The following is a 15,821-nucleotide window of genomic DNA, read 5'->3' as shown; positions in this document are numbered from 1 at the left end:
TTAAAACTTTTAATCACCAAGACAACGGCCTATTTACTTGTCTTGATCGGGGTCGAGTCACCCCCCCCACCGTTTAGGCTAGTATCCACCAACTACTGAGGTCACTTGAAGGGTGTCCTCTTGACTGAGAGCTCCAGAGCTCTGAACAGATCTGTCTCACTCTGATCCCCAGAAGCATGATCACCTGATCCGGCTTCTGTCACCCTGCTGGGTCACAGCCTCGTCCCACTGACGTTTCGCTCCATACTGACATGAGAGCATCACAGAGTTGCTGCGCATCTGTCGGCTGCACATCTGTGAGGAGAATCTCCTGTTACGACACCTCCCAAAGCTGCTCTATTGGACTGAGATCTGCTGGGACTGGAGGCCACTAGAGTCATGGTCCATGAGTCCACTCATGGTCACGGCCCAGAAACCAGTGTGGGGTGATGTGACCTTTGCGACATGGTGCATCACCCTGCTGGGAGCAGCCCTCAGGAGATGGTCCACGGGGGTCATGGAGGGACTGACATGGTCATCAACCACATTCAAGGAGGCTGCAGCGTTGACAGATGCTCAGCTGGTCCTGAGGGGCCCAAAGTGGGCCAGGAAAATACCCACCCACCATTAAACCACCAGTCTGAAGTGGGTCTATGGATGGGTCTATGATGTCCTTCAGCTCAGTGTCGTTTATCAGGCAATAAACACTGATACTGGTCCTTGTATGAACACTGACCATCAACAGAACCCACTGAACAGGGCTCATACTGGTTAATATCCCGATGTGTTATAGCTGCTCTGCAACAACCTGCACACGTCGGGCTGCTGCTCATGGCTGAAATATTTCACTCAGTTTTTGAATGTTAAGACTAACAGATTGGGTTCATGTTATGGTTCAGTTACTGAACTTTTTACTCATTGAACAGTAAACCCAATAAATTGTGACTAAAATCACCCAGGAAGCAGATAGTGCTAAACTGGTCACCTTAAGCCCAACACGGCCTAACTGGTACCAGCTTCACTCCAGCACAACGGTCCAACAGAAAACACAAACATTGTTTTATTCCAACTTTAATTTGTCAAAGAAAACATCACTAAACGTCTCTAATTCTACAGTGAACATTGGAGCCCTTCTCTGTCTTTAAGAGACGTGTCGATTCACTCTGATATCGACCAAGTCCAGACTTATTCATAAAATCCAGTTGTGTCCCATTTTTGTGAGGCCCCATTTATGCTCTGAGCCAGGAACAGAACGTTTACATGTTAAATGACATCACACAACATTTAAATCTGGAACATCAACAGCTTAACACGTGTAACTGCGGTGAATGGTGGCAGAAACCTGAAACCTAGGAGTGAAAGTGAAGACATCATTTGGAACACTTGAAGTAAAAGCTGAAATTGGAGGTTTGCTTCCCGGAGTCCTGGTCCCAAAGATCTCCTCCGCTTCATTTTTTCATGATTGACGACAGTTCGAGCAGCATGTTCTGAAAGACAAACACAACTCAAATAAAGAAGGATTAAAGTTACCCTTACACCACATTACCTGTGTGTTGCCACACCAAACCCGATGAGAGCCATAAAGGGGAGCCCAAACCTAGACCAAGTTGAAGACCTTGGGTATCAGAAACCGATGGGTGGGTTCTGTTGGTACCATTTGGGGAGACAAGTTCCTGGATGCCATCGAGCACCAAAAAATACAGAAAGTGGCTGGAAAAGGCCACAGTGAAAAACTGCACAGAGGTAACGATCATAGCAGCACAAGAACAGACTCAGAGTACAAGAAAGATCCAAGATAGAGGATTTACCACACCAGGCAAGATTCAAGGTAGAGGATCGACCACACCAGGCAAGATTCAAGGTAGAGGATCGACCACACCAGGCAAGATCCAAGGTGGAGGATCTACGACAACAGGCAATATTCAAGGTGGAGGATCTACGACACCAGGTAGAATCTGAGGTAGAGGATCTACTGCACCAGGCAAGATCCAAGGTAGAGGTTCTACAACACCAGGTAGAATCTGAGGTAGAGGATCTACTGCACCAGGCAAGATCCACGGTAGAGGATCTACCACACCAGGCAAGATCCAGGGTAGAGGATCTACTGCACCAGGCAAGATCCAAGGTAGAGGATCTACCACACCAGGCAAGATCCAGGGTAGAGGATCTACTGCACCAGGCAAGATCCAAGGTAGAGGATCTGCCGCACCAGGCAAGATCCAAGGTAGAGGATCTACCACAACAAGCAAGATCCAAGGTGAAGGCTGTGAACAGAAGTACCTGAGACAATGCAGCACATAATAGCAGAGTAGAAGATGCTAGCAGGTGAAGCTCAGATGGATCATCACAACTTGTAGCTGCAAAAGTCTACAGGAACATCTGTACCAAATCTGGACAGGAAATGCTGAGGTCAAAGTGGGGCACAACCGCCGAAGTTGGTGAAAAATGACCGAGCTAAGATCCTGTGGGATATTCTTGTGAGGGACAAAGTGGAAAAGAAGGCTGTAGTGATCTGGAAGAAGGAACAAGAGAAACTGGAGGAGTATCAGGATCTGAGACAGCAGCTGGAGAGGATATGGGGATTGAAAAAAACAGTGGTGGGCTGTGACTCCCAAGCTGGAGGAGTAGCTCCAGCAGATCCCTGAAACATTTGAGACCTCTGTCCAAAAGGGTAATGCTAGGAACAGCAGGAGCCTCAAGCTCCCAGACCTCTGGTGGAGGAGGCCAGGAGGAGCAGGCCAAGGAGAGGAGCAAGGAGCATCAGGCTTTTATTTGAAGCAAATCTTTGATCAATGCGATTCATTTTTAGGGTCCTTTAGGAGGAGGAAGCTGCTTCTTGATGAAGGCACAATAAACCAGAAATTAATTACATGGTGTATGTAGAGAGAAGCACTTTCTTCCTTGACCTGTATATGTGTTTGTTTAAAAGGAACTGTAGTGGAGGATTAAGAAAACTTGAATGAAATCAAAGTAATTTAAGGAGGTTTTGGGACCTCAACTGCATTTTAGACAGTTGATTTATATCATTTTCCTGATCTGGTTGGTTCCTTTCAGTGAAGTGGATAAAAGTCATCAGATCTCAGGTGATGATGTCGCCCTTTTATGGAGAGAAAATGCAAAGCATTAATTACATGTTGATCTGATTAATAATTAAACATCAGCTCTTGAACATAAACATCATGCATGATGGATTATGCTTACAATGATTTATTATTTGCTCTCTTAAGGGTTAGGGTTAGAAAGAAACGGAAAAGAAAAAATTTTAAAAAGTTCTTCTTAGATTAAAATGAGCTTGTGGATCTCTAATAATCCGGTATGAATGGCAGAATCATTGACTCCAGGTTTCTGGGAAGTTCCGGTTAAATCTGACACTTTTGAGGGACTAAAAATTCAGAATCTCTTTAAAATGTTGTGAGAGTTAAGTTGTAAATGTCATAGTTGAGCAACTAACTAATTAAAATCACTAACTATCTACACCAGAATCAGGTTTGTGAAGTTTTGTTGTGGACTGTGAAAATTGTCTACTAACCATGGACATCCTCCTCCCGCTGGCAGGTGGTGGGGGGGTCACCACTGAACCCTCGGCTTGGTTGAGATGCTGGGCTTCAGCATCACTTCCGCTGTGGTTGTCGGTGCTGTCGGACGGGGAGGACAGCTTTCCATCGGACAGACCCCGGGACATAAAGCTGCACTTCCGGACCGTGGGGTGGGGCTCGCTCTCTGCCGAGTCACTCATGTCGCTAAGCTCCTTATAAACACTTACTCTGCTCATTTTCCTCTGTGGGTTCCTCAGGGCTGCTGGGATCTCCATGTGGCTGGCGACGAGGGTGGCTCTGGGTCCTGCATATTGTGGCCTCACGTGAGGTTCGCTGGATTCTTCGCTGCTATACGACGGCTTCCTTGTACCTACAGCGCATTGCTGCTCGACAGGTGGCACCTGATGAAGACCCTGGGCAGGCATGCCAATGTGTGACGGTTGCTGGTTGGTGGCGCCAGATCCTTCCTGGTTTTGGTGGGACACATTTATTGCCAGAGTCTCCCCGTGAGTGTCAGGCAGAGCCGAACAAGTCATCTGTGTGAGCTGCACCAGCCTCTGTGGTGACGAATTTGTGAGAACACACACTTGCTGTACCGTGGAGTTCTTCTTTGAGCGGTACACGCTCTCGTCATCTCGGTATTTATATCCATACAAACTTTGTTTAATCCTCTTCACACCCAGATGAAAAATCTCCAGAATGTTGAGGAACAACGAAACACCAGCAATAACTAGCATGAAGACCATGAAAATGTTCTTTTCTGTAGGCCGAGAGACGAAACAGTCGACGCTGTTGGGACACGGCAGTCTGGTACATTTGTACAAGGGAGACAGTCCAAGGCCGTACAGAGCACATTGTCCTACGATAAAACCCACCTCTACTGCGGACCTAGTTAAGATATGGAGAACATATGTGCGAAGCAAGGAGCCTCTTAGAGGGGCCTTCCTCACTCTCTTCTGTTCATCTAGTTTCCTGAGTTCTCGCTCGATCCTCTTGTGATCCTCCTGGATGGGGTCTGTACCCTCCAGCTCAGCTTTCAGGCAGGCTTTCCTCCTGTGCCGCTCTTTCTCAAGGGTCCTCAGGCGATACAGTGCATGTCCCATGTAGACCAGTGATGGAGAGGATACAAAAATAATCTGCAGGACCCAATAACGGATCAGGGAGACGGGGAAAGCCTGGTCGTAGCAGACGTTCTTGCACCCAGGTTGGTCCGTGTTGCAAACAAATTCACTCTGCTCATCGTCCCAAACATCCTCGGCCGCAACCCCAAGCACAAGCATCCGGAAGATGAAGAGGATGGTGAGCCAGATTTTGCCCACAATGGTGGAATGAATGTGGACTTCTTCTAAAATACTTCCTAATAAGTTCCAGTCCCCCATTTTCCATCACATTATCATCTGTCAAATTAGGAAAGACAAGTAGGTTTTTGCATCAACGGGGACGGTCCCACTACAAGAGAATTCGGGGTACTTACGTGATTCTACGGTTCGTGTCGGATGTGCTTCAGCCAAAAGCAGTTACGAAAGAGGACATTCACACATGGAGACATCAGGACAGGCAGCGAGCTGTGGTCCTGCTTTGCTGTGCAAAAGACAGTGTTGCAAAGCTGCTGGAAACTAGGACTCCTGTTTGAACCCATTGATCCACCACACAGCACTGTCCTGCCCTGAGGCCACTTTCAGCAGGATACCATCCAGGGAGTAGCACAACCCCAGACATCGATGCACAGCTATACGCTTAAAAATACATTTTAATTACAAGTGGGAAACACAGCGGCTCGTCTGTGGACGCCCGCTGCTGGGACGTCCTCACGATCACTGAAGCACTTTACAGCACCTGCATGGACGTCATGGGAAGTGTTTTAATCCACCCTCATTTATTTGTCTATTTCTCTACTTTAATACACTTTGAAATGAGGAAAAAGGCCTTTTACAGTTTGTTGGTGAAAGGAGGAATAGTTTCAACTTGTGACGAAGGTCCTCTGTAAGGTTGGTCTCGTCTGCTTTTTGTTACAGCGTCCAGAGTCCAGAGAGGACGGAGACCCTCCGACGCTCCTCTTACTACATGCAGATGGCAGATGTCTGATCTTCCAGAAGGTTCTGGAGTCCATTCTGCTGTGGGCCCATCACTGTGGACATGCACAGCTGCACTTTGACCACGAGTGTGTTTGTGTGTCCCTGGGTTCATAACTGGGACTGCTTATGTCCTCTTGGGCGTCAGGTGTTGTGGCCAGCTGCCCCATCCCAGTGAACAGACATGTGTCTAAATAAATAAAACTTTATTCAAGGAATCCACAGAATATTTACAAAACTGTATTACATGCTGCTGAGGAGGAACCAACCAAGAGCCAATCCAGCCGACTGGTGAACTGTTTCATTTGTATCGCCATAGAAAGATGTACAGGCTGTACACGAATGCTTTAATAAACCCTCAATATTTTCATTAAAACAAGATGAAAATTACATTAAAAACAATAAAATGGTTGAAACCATCAAGGCTGAGTGTCATTAAATGGTTTGTGCTTCAAGTGGTTTCCAATAAGAAAGCAGCTCAACGGTAAAACGTCCGCGATGAAGATGTTTTTAACATTCTTAAAGAGAAAAGTTGAGAAGAAACTAATATCAGGATCAGTTTTGGCCATCTCACACAGCAAGAGTTGTGGTCATTTTGGATGCTTGATTAGAAAACCTGAAGCAGCGATTGTGACCGCAGTGTTCTCTGTGGTTCCCCACCGTCCACGCCAGGACCACTACGTGCAAAGTCATTCTTTTAAAGGTCTGATGGATTACAACTGAGCAAACAAAAGACTTGTGGACAGTGATTGGATTTCTCATGGGAAAAGAAAGCGTTTCAGACCCCCCCACCCGTGTTTATTAACCCGCCAGCACTGGGAAAGACCCCGTTCGTGTTGTCATAGTCACGGCCAGATGAAGAGCAGCACACCTGTCTGCAGCTGTGTCAGGGTACAGACTATTCCCATCATGCGGCCACCTTCCCCTGTTTCTTATATAGCTTCATGAGCTGGTAAAACCTGTGAGCAACCTGGAAGACAGGAAAGACACAAGGGTGACTGTGGGCCCTGCAGCACTGACGGTTACCACATGAGAACACGGGCTGACCTGCCCCGATGGCTTTTTCAGTTTCTCTGACAAGGCGGAGAAAGTCCTGCGCGAGGCACCTTTGGCCTTCAGGTCCAACAGGATCGCTCGATCTTCATCTCTGCAAGAAGCAAAAGGAACATCAACGATGGGACCCAGGAGCGCGGAGAAGAATGAGCCGAGACTAGATGGGAGGACACTGACCTTGTCCAAGACATCACCACCGCACCCTTCTTCTTGATGACGTTCTTGGCATGAAGACTGCTGGGAGATGATTTGCTTTCAGGACCATTCTTCTGGCATTCAGACGCACTCTCTTGAACGCTCTCCTGTGGCTTCTTGTGGCGTTTGTGCACCGATTTCTCTCGGTGGAGTTTCCTTTTGCTGCCTTTTGAGCTGTCGCGCCGTCCAGGTGGAGCTCTTTCATTCTCTCTCTCTCTGCACCTTCCTGAACCGGCATCTTCAGCAGGCTGATGTGGACTCTTGTCCTTCGACGCAGTATCTGAGGAGCGTCGATGGCTGGCGCCGCCAGCAGAGGAGTCTTTGACAGATCCTCTGCGCTGTGGTGGGCGGATCTCTGATGTTTGAACACTGTTGCGTGACCCGTCAGCTGAACCCTGAGATTCAGGCAGACTTTTCTTGAGCTCTGAGGTTTTCATCAGAGTAGGTGAACAGATTTCTCCTTTGCTGTGTTGCAGAGCCATGGAGCCGCGACCTTCAATGACCGTGATGTCTGTGGTGGGAGGGGGACTTCTGAAGGGCTTTTCTGCTGGTAGGACCTCTGAAGGTGTTGCCTTCACTAGTCTGCCAGGTACGTCTTCATGAGGCCGCTCCGATTCTTCCGTGGCGGGATCCGAGCCGTCAACACACGCGGTTGCCTGGCGAATCTTCACAATGAAATGATCGTTGGATTTCTCCATTACCAGCGCCTGCATGGGCTGGTCGGGCCTGAAGACAAAAGGTGTTGGGAGAACTTCTGAGTCTTTACTGTTACTGGAGCTACAGCTGGAATTATCCGAGTCCAGAGTCAAATGGATGTTCGGCTCTGTGGCATCCTCCCCGTCCAGAAGAGCATCCTCGCTGATGTGAGCGCTGATGACGCTCTCTGGAGTGGACATGGCGTGAACGTTGGCAGGGTGAAGAAAGCTGAGGTGGCTGTCTGACTTCAGAGGCGATGGGATGGTGAGCGAGACGGCCAGATCTTCGGATAAAATCGAGTAAGACCTCTGCGCTCGGTTCTCTAGCGGTACTTCTAACAAGCAACTTTCGTCAAATAAAGCAGGGTTGAGTGGAGTCTGAGCTCTCGAGCGGGGTGATGGTGTTTTATGAGGGGAAATGCTGGACCCTGCTGCGCTAACTTTGGAGGGCGTAACAAGTTTAGATGAGAATTTAGCTGGAGAGTCAAATTTCGATGGAGTGCTAATACCGATGAAGCATTCTCCGTCCTTCCTCGGCGTACCCAAGGGCCACGTCGAGCCGTCAGTAGTGATGCTGCTGGCTTCCAAGTCCCTTCCTTGTAGGAGAGACTTGAAGATTTCCCCCATTTGAGTGTCCCTCACCAGGTTAAACGTCAAACAGGAGGCTTGTTGTTCCGTGAGAAGCTCAAAGTCAGTTTTGTCAAGCAGAGATCCGACGACTGAGTGGTTTTTCTCTGGAGTTGCAGGAACCATCGTGGGCGTCTGGAGGCTGGGTTGTGGATGTGGATCTTCTGGATGCGACTCAGCTTTTCTCTCTTGATCCACAGGAATTATCCTTATGTCTTTGCCTCTGCTTCCGAGCCCTGTTCTGTAGGGCACTGCAGCACAAGGCTTGAGCTGACTGGGGGCTGCTGCTAGCTGTGCTTCTTTTAGGCCATGTTTTGAGGCCCTAGCCGGAGCTTGTTTCGACACATGCTCTGTTTTACTGGGCCCGTTTCTCTCAGCATCTGCTTTTACACAAAAGTTCTTCAATGTTGACAAAATGTCCCGGAACAAGTAGTCCACTTGGTCATCTACAAAGTCCCACAGTTTCATCTTCAGATCAGCGGCTTGCTGTTCAAAGATGCGCTTCACGATGCCATTGTCCGATACTTTGCTAAACACTGAGATGATCAGCTTCTTTAACTTTGATTTCAGCTCAGCTGGCTGAGGGCATATTCGTCCCAGATAAGCACCTTCCACAAACTCTAAAAAAGACTCCTGGAAATTGACCATCACGCCATAGAAGCTTTTCCTGGGAAAGGTTTTATGAAGCTTCATGTACTTCTTTCTAATCTCAGCACGAACTAACCTGAATGTTTCCATCACTTCTTCTACAGTGGAAAAGGACGATTTGGTTGCTGCAGGACAAACCATTTTAAAGCGACTCTTTGGGCTCTGGGACGTTAACCCAACGGCTCCATTAGCTTCCTTTGATGCAGCGCTCCTTTTTTTAAAGGTCTTATTCCACACAGTCCTGGGACTTGTTTTATTTTTGACCGGTCGTGCCAACTTGGTCCTCTTGGCTGCAGGAACAGGAGAGTCTGTGGCTGTTTCATCACTTTCACTTAAGATCTCTCCTTCTTCCAGTTCTGTGTCCGAGAGATTTGAAGGTGGACTGGAACCCTTATCCACCAAGTTCTGGGCCTCACGCTCAGCAGGAGATCCTGGGTATTTATTTTCCTTATTTACATCCAATGACTTTGTGGTACCTTCAACGTCTGTGTTGGCGAACTCTGTAAAGACACAAGACCACGATCAACATCTCTTATCTGGACTAACAGTGGTGGTTTTCATTCGCTGCACCCCTGTTTGGTAGCAGCTATCTCACTGCACCCACAGTTTAGAAATACAGATACTGAAAGGCCTCAAAGATAAAGAGTCACACCAAGTGGCCTAAGAATCACAGACTGAGTCACAAGATGCCCCTGGAGAGTCTCAGCGCTGAGCAACCCAGCCCAACCAGCACCGCAATCGGGATGGGGGGAGGTGTTCTGTTCTAAATAGGACAGCATTGGCCTGGGATCCCAGGTCACATGATGACAGCAGTTGTCCAACCAGTCGGACAGACTGTTCTGGACTGGGTTGCCCACCACTAACCTGGAGCGTGTGTGTGTGTGTGTGAGGCTACAGTTGCAATCACTGCACAGCTTATTGAGGTTTCTCTACTGCATTATTACACCTATTTCATCTTTTATAATTTCAGTACAGAAATATCAACCCTTATCAAACCCAGAGAGACCATTCAACAAACATGTGAGAATTCTTCAAGCTGACTGAGAGGAAACATTTAAAATATAAAGAACCTACTTTCAACAATGACGTAAAGTTGGTGTTGATATCAGCTTTTAGAATGAATGAAATAAGGCTAAAGTTACCTTTCTCCAGGCTTTTTACATGACCCGGTTTGCTTTGAGAACAGTGATGACTTCTTTTGGACGCTTGTATGGGGCTTCTCAGGGGGCTGATCACATCAGGAATCCTCATCAGATTATTCAGAAGGCTCATCATGGAGTCCTCGTCATGGAGTAATGGCTTTGAACTGGGTGGCTCAGAGTTATTCTCCTGGCTCTTCCCAGGACTACAGCTCTTCTTCGGGGTGACTGTGGGCTCCCCCTGTGTGTCAGGTAGAACACCCTCCTGGGTAGTGCTGCTGATTTTAGACACTGCATCACAGCCAGGGAGAGATCCCGTCTTCTCTGTGGTGCTGACGACGTCGCAGGCGGCGTTGCCCGTCTGGGTTAGAATGTAAATGGCATCAGGAAGACTGAGGCCTTCTTGGGGCAGCGACTCAAGGCTGATTGTGCTGGACACAACGTCAGAATCCTTCTCCTGAGTGGAGCAGGTAGCAGGAGAACACGCTCCGTCAGGGTCCCGGGCTAGGACAGTGGCCTGGGGACTCTGGAGACAGGCAGCGTCAGGGACATTGTCCTTTGGTGGTGAAGAAGACACAGGGTCTTTGTCGCTTGTCTGTGCTGTCGTTTTAGACGGGCATTTCTGATTTGCACTTGAATCAGTCACATGTGGGTCAGAGGCAGATTGTTCAAAAAGATTCCTAGAGGTCTTTTTGGCTAAAGAACTACATTCAGTCCCACCAGCTGAAGGTTCTACAGATTCCGATCCGTCCACGTGGCTGTGTGAGGTCATCTCGGTGGAGTCTTCATTATTCCCTACAGTGTGTTCGTTTCCTTCTTGAAAGGAACTACTGTCTGGAGATGTGTGAGTGAGCTGCACACTCCTGTCCTTCTCTTCAGTACTGATGGGTTGGACATAAGCTGGGACAGCCTGGACTAGAGGGTCTTCAACTCGCAGGTCACAAACAATAGGGTCACTTGCGTATTTGTCCTTGACTTGGAGACGCGTCTCATCCTCACAGCTCTCAGACTGGGGACCTTTGCTGGGTTTTTGGGGCTCTTCAACAACATCTTCTAGTTCCTGAGCCTTGACTTCATCAATGACCTGCATGTTTTCCATGTCGAGCTGTGAACCTCCATCCATTAGTTCACTGTCATCCGCCGCGTCCGCCGACGCCTGGTGGCCGTCATTGGGTAACGCTGCCTTCTTAATTGGAGAACGCGTCAAGTTCAACGTTTCCATGAAACAGAGCTTCCTGTTGGAACTGTTCTCCACGCAGCTCTTCTCAGTGACATCAGCTTTGTCACAGGCGTCTTTTAAGACATCCTGTGCACAGTTTTGTCCTTCCTTCTTGCAGGTATCTCTGTGATGCGAGTCTTTGGAGCTGTGCTTTGCCCTCTTTCGGCTCCTCTCTGATGAACCGCTCCTCTCTGACTTTCTGTCGAGCTTGGCTGGATGTGGTCTCTCCTCCTTCCTAGACTCACTTTTGGATGGTCGACCTCCCATTCTCTCTTTTGAACAGTCACCCTGGCAGACACAGTGGTGCTTGGAACACACCTTCTTCGGATCCTTTCCATCAGAACTCCTGATGCGTTGCTCACGCCTCGCAGCCCTGCTGGAAGCCTCTTTGCTAGCATGAACTGCGCAAAGTTCAGAGTCTGTTGTGGAAAACTCGACAGTATCTTGTCTTCTTTCATGACTTCTTTTCTTTTCACCGGAGGAGTTTGCACCTTTTGAACCCTGTGGCGGAGGGCTTTTCGTCCTGTGTGACCGGTGGCGTTCCTCGTCATTGTTCCTCCGTGACCGAGAGTCGCTTCTCCCTCTGCTTCTTTCTGATTTACACCCGGTTTTCTCTGAGCCACAAGAGTCCTTACTGGGATCTGAACTCCTGTGATCCCGATCTGCTGACTCAGATGGTGCGTGATGTTTTTCCTCTCTGTGTGCGGTTTTCTGTTTGTGGGATTCACTACGGTGGGTTGATGAGGTTCCTTTTGAGGAACCTTTTGAATGGCTGTGAGAAGATGCCGTTGAAGCTCCCGAGTGTGTGGAGGTGTGACTCCTGCTTTCCTTCCTGGAAGGTTGAGGAGTTTCTTGAACAAGATGATCCTTTTTGGGTGGTGGGGTTGGCAAAGGTGTGAGAGCAGGGGGAGGATTGTGTGGCGGGTGAGGAAGAGGCAGTGGAGTAGTCGCTGAGGGAAGTTGTCTGTTGGTGGAGGCATCTGGGGAAGACCTCTGAACCTGACTTTTGCCTCCCAAATTATTAATATGATGACAGCAGCTTCTGTCTGGCCTGAAAAGAACAAAGACGATCACAATGAAGTCAGAGGAAATATTCAAACTGTAATCTGTTGAAATCAAAGCAGCAGCCGTGCCTCTGGTTAAGCCTCTGGATTTCGGCATCTTTTCGCGTCACTTCCTGTCTCGCTGTCTGCAAGAGCGCCGAGATGTTCTTTTTAAGTCGATAGTTCTCCGTGTTCAATCTTGTATTCTATAGGGAGGAGACAACAAGCGTGTAATGCAGGTGACGTTTAAGAGAATAAAGCTGTACGTACATTTATACGTATATGCATGGGGGGGGCTGCATGTACGTTAAACATTTAAAAAGAGTAAAACCAAACAAACCTGCAACTCCACCTGCTCGAGTCGCTTATGCAACTCTTTAATTTGGCTTTGAGCTGCTTGGAATCTGGACACCAGCTAGGAACAAACAAAAGGAATGAGAGAGACGCTGGTAACAGCTATAACAACTGTAATAACAGCCCTACTACTACTACTGCTAATGACAGAAAAAGCACCTCTGAGTAGGTGGACTCCCTGTTCTGCTGTTCTTCTGTGACTATTTCCTCATAAAGATCCATCGACTCTTTCAACTGAAAAGCGTCTGGGGAAGATTTTTCTGCGTTAAAATAAAAACACAATTTGTCATTTGATTAATGTTGGACAAAGAATATAGATATATGCTTATTTATCAATTCAGAACCAATGATTTGGACTCTGGCAGACCATGTAATAATAGAGCAAAGGTGTGGTTGTTACCTCGATCGCTGCTGGGATCAAGATCCAGGCCATCGTAAATATCCACAGAATCTTCTTTGGTATCAGGTACCAGGACTGCAGACACAACATGCAAGCACGTGTCAACATACGTGCAGCCATCATTAAAGTAAGGTCTTCCTCCACTACTGAGTGGAAACTCAAGGCAAGAATCGTGCATGACATTGAGACCAGCTGCTGAAACATCCCCGAGCCTTGGAGGCCTGACTCCACTAAACCTGCTATGGTATCAGCCCCACGGTGGTGAGTGGGTCTCCGTGGGTGGAGATGCAGGGAATATGGAGGGCAGGTCAACACTAAAAGTGTTGAGACTAAGGAGGACAACAAACATACAGGAGTCAGCACGGGCACCCGGACGGGTCCTAACAGGCAAGTCCCCCCCTCCCCACGTTCTTTACTGAGCCTTGGCCACACATATTCCTGTGGCTGGATCAGGTCCTTGGACCACGTTCATATGGATCCAGTCATCCACCCACCACAAGTCTTTAAACCCACTCAACTAAGTCATGTTTCTCCATCGATGTGGCTCATAGCGGGGGGGGAAGGGGGGCTGCATCGCCTGCAGGACCCCCGCAGAGACGCCACGGCTCCCCTGATCCGGTGGCTGGTTTGGTTTGGGTTTCCCAACTTGACTTTGTATTGTATAGTAACTTTGCTCTAAATTTGTTTGCTAAAGTTTAAAGTGCACAAAGACGCTGGTCCTGTCGCCTCATATAGACTTAACTGAGCTCTAGGTCAACCGGAACATCGTGTCTTTTTATTGCAACTCATCATGTGTTTACTGGATGTCCCGTGAAGGAGCCATGTCTTGTGGATTGGCTGTAAATACAAGACATGAATGTTGCCCCTCTTCGCGGTGTTGGATCTAAACCTCAGGGAGCTGCACAGCGAATCGTCCGACAGGCCCCTGAAGCATAAAGGATGATCCCCGTCTAGGCAGGAAGCACCTTCACGCTGCCACAGGTTAGGCAGCAGCCTAGATGAAGCTTTCCCTTGCAGGTGATTTTACCTCAAATATCGCATGAAGATCGTCGTCCATGTTCATAATGTAACCCAGAAACATCAGACATAACAGGGATGTCAGACTTACCAGTGAAGATGTCGTCTATGTTTTTGTTCATTCCAACATCCATCATTCCGAATATTCCCCCACAACCTAAAAGAAAAGTATCATCAGTCAGACATTATTACTGGTCACCTATGCCAGGACACTAATAAAAACAAGCCTGTTCTACAACCAGCAAGTAGCAATGATGGATGTGAAGTAACCAGCGAGTGGACATGAGAGACGCCTGCGTGTTGGACTCGTTAAACTAGCCCACTCAACACAGACGAAGATGGGCCAGAACCATCTTCGTCTGCTGGGGGACCGAGATCCTTTGAGGTGTGCAGGACCGTTTCTACGGTACCGTGGTGGCATCTGCCCTCTTCTAAGCAGTGGTCTGCTAGGGGAGGAGAGGGGGACAGAGGGACTCAGAAGCTCCGAGACCGTTGCACCAGTGCACACTTCTCATCCCAAGACTCTTCAGCTCGATGCACAAGTGTTCATCTGCACCTTCAATGCAGCTTGAATCTACTTTAATCTCAATGGTGACAAGATCTCTTGTGTATATACAGTATGTATAGGATGTGTGTGTGTGTGGCGGTTCTTTTATGTTAAGTGTGTATTTCTACACATTCTAGCTGTTTAGCTGCTGGTCTGCAACCAGCAGTTTTATTACTAGTGAACAGCAATCAACCAAGTTATTAACTAAAAGATTCAATTACTCTCCCAAAGCACTGGAATTTTTTGAAAATCACAGTCAGATAGAAGAAAAAACCCGAAAGATTTATGATGCAAGAAAAACAAAAGAAAATTGTAAGATAAAAAACGATTTCCTAATTTTTGGAATCCGAGGCCTTTGAGAACATCAACATCTACTGTTTACTGTTTAGAGAGCAGTGAATCAGCTATAATATAATATAATATATTCAGTGAATCAGCTATAATACAGGCATTAGCAGATAGGCTGAGGCAAATATCCCACTAGTTCTCAGCAAAATCACTTTTAACTAACTTCTTTTGTTAAGCTCGGTCCAAACAAAGGAGACAGCAGGGAGTAAGTAACCATCAAACTAGAGCAGTCAGAAACAAACCAAATAAGCTGAAAATGTCCTCTCAATATCAGCAGAGACACAATGGAATCATAGAAAGGAAAGCCTGGACGTAATTTACCGTCGGCCACTCCTTCATCTGAGCTAAGTTTGCTGGTGTTGACTAATCCGCACATTTACAACAGTAAAGATCACATTTTGGGAGGAGAATGCCTCTCTTTTGTGTGAGAACATGCATTTGGCTCTTGTACATCGCATGGTTAGAAGTGACCATATCTCCTGTTGTCTCCCACAGATTACACTAAAATAGGACAAAAACAGGACTAGAATGCCATGAGGCACGTTCACCTGCAAATATTGGTCATTACACACACACACACACCAACTTGCCGACCAATAAAAGTTCACCAGCAACAGCTGTTTCTTTCAGCGTACCTGCTTATAAGATGATTCCGTGCCCTCCTGGTGTTTACAACTGTAATGTCGCGCCAAGTCTCCGCTGCACAGGAAGTAACGACATTTTCCCGCGGTCGTGTCACAGGTTGCCGGGGTTCGGTGCCTCTTTGCTTAAAAACAACGGTAAATGTTGCGCCGTTAAAGGTGGTCTCTGTCTGCCACCACAAACTTCTTCGACCGACAAAATCCTAAATAGTAGAAGGTGTTATAGTGGGTCGAGGAAAAAGTTGACACCCTTGTGGTCAGCACTTTTCCTGACCGGCGACGGCTCAGCCCTTTTGCGTCATCACATC

The 15,821-nt window shown here is 47.6% G+C and overlaps 2 protein-coding genes across 2 annotated transcripts; both read right to left on the bottom strand.

Annotated features, from left to right (window-relative positions):
* Positions 1-1,034: 1,034 nt before the first annotated feature.
* Positions 1,035-5,641, bottom strand: gja10b (gap junction protein alpha 10 b). Its single transcript, XM_057017571.1, has 3 exons — positions 4,990-5,641; positions 3,509-4,912; positions 1,035-1,466 (listed from the first exon to the last, which is right to left on the bottom strand). The coding sequence occupies exons 2-3, from the start codon at positions 4,892-4,894 to the stop codon at positions 1,428-1,430; spliced, it is 1,425 nt and encodes a 474-aa protein (XP_056873551.1). The 5' UTR covers positions 4,895-4,912; positions 4,990-5,641; the 3' UTR covers positions 1,035-1,427.
* Positions 5,642-5,776: 135 nt separating this feature from the next.
* casp8ap2 (caspase 8 associated protein 2) lies at positions 5,777-15,799 on the bottom strand. Its single transcript, XM_057017569.1, has 10 exons — positions 15,508-15,799; positions 14,069-14,134; positions 12,961-13,035; positions 12,720-12,820; positions 12,547-12,621; positions 12,297-12,412; positions 9,948-12,214; positions 6,818-9,305; positions 6,635-6,734; positions 5,777-6,557 (listed from the first exon to the last, which is right to left on the bottom strand). Exons 2-10 carry the CDS (start codon positions 14,112-14,114, stop codon positions 6,495-6,497), a joined length of 5,331 nt encoding a protein of 1,776 aa, XP_056873549.1. The 5' UTR covers positions 14,115-14,134; positions 15,508-15,799; the 3' UTR covers positions 5,777-6,494.
* Between the last annotated feature and the right edge of the window lie 22 nt (positions 15,800-15,821).

The sequence above is a fragment of the Takifugu flavidus genome, chromosome 19, assembly GCF_003711565.1.
Source record: "Takifugu flavidus isolate HTHZ2018 chromosome 19, ASM371156v2, whole genome shotgun sequence".
In the NCBI taxonomy this organism is placed as follows: domain Eukaryota; kingdom Metazoa; phylum Chordata; class Actinopteri; order Tetraodontiformes; family Tetraodontidae; genus Takifugu; species Takifugu flavidus.
Note: the sequence above shows the minus strand (reverse complement) of the source record. Positions and strands in the feature narration are given on the sequence as shown.

Excerpts from the sequence above, each read along its gene's own strand:
- gja10b (XM_057017571.1), bottom strand. The coding sequence starts at position 4,894 with ATGGGGGACTGGAACTTATTAGGAAGTATTTTAGAAGAAGTCCACATT. Across the intron at positions 1,467-3,508 it reads GCGGGAGGAGGATGTCCATG|AACATGCTGCTCGAACTGTC; the intron begins GTTAGTAGACAA and ends TTTGTCTTTCAG.
- casp8ap2 (XM_057017569.1), bottom strand. The coding sequence starts at position 14,114 with ATGATGGATGTTGGAATGAACAAAAACATAGACGACATCTTCACTG. Across the intron at positions 12,821-12,960 it reads TGATCCCAGCAGCGATCGAG|AAAAATCTTCCCCAGACGCT; the intron begins GTAACAACCACA and ends ATTTTAACGCAG. Across the intron at positions 12,622-12,719 it reads GGGAGTCCACCTACTCAGAG|CTGGTGTCCAGATTCCAAGC; the intron begins GTGCTTTTTCTG and ends GTTTGTTCCTAG.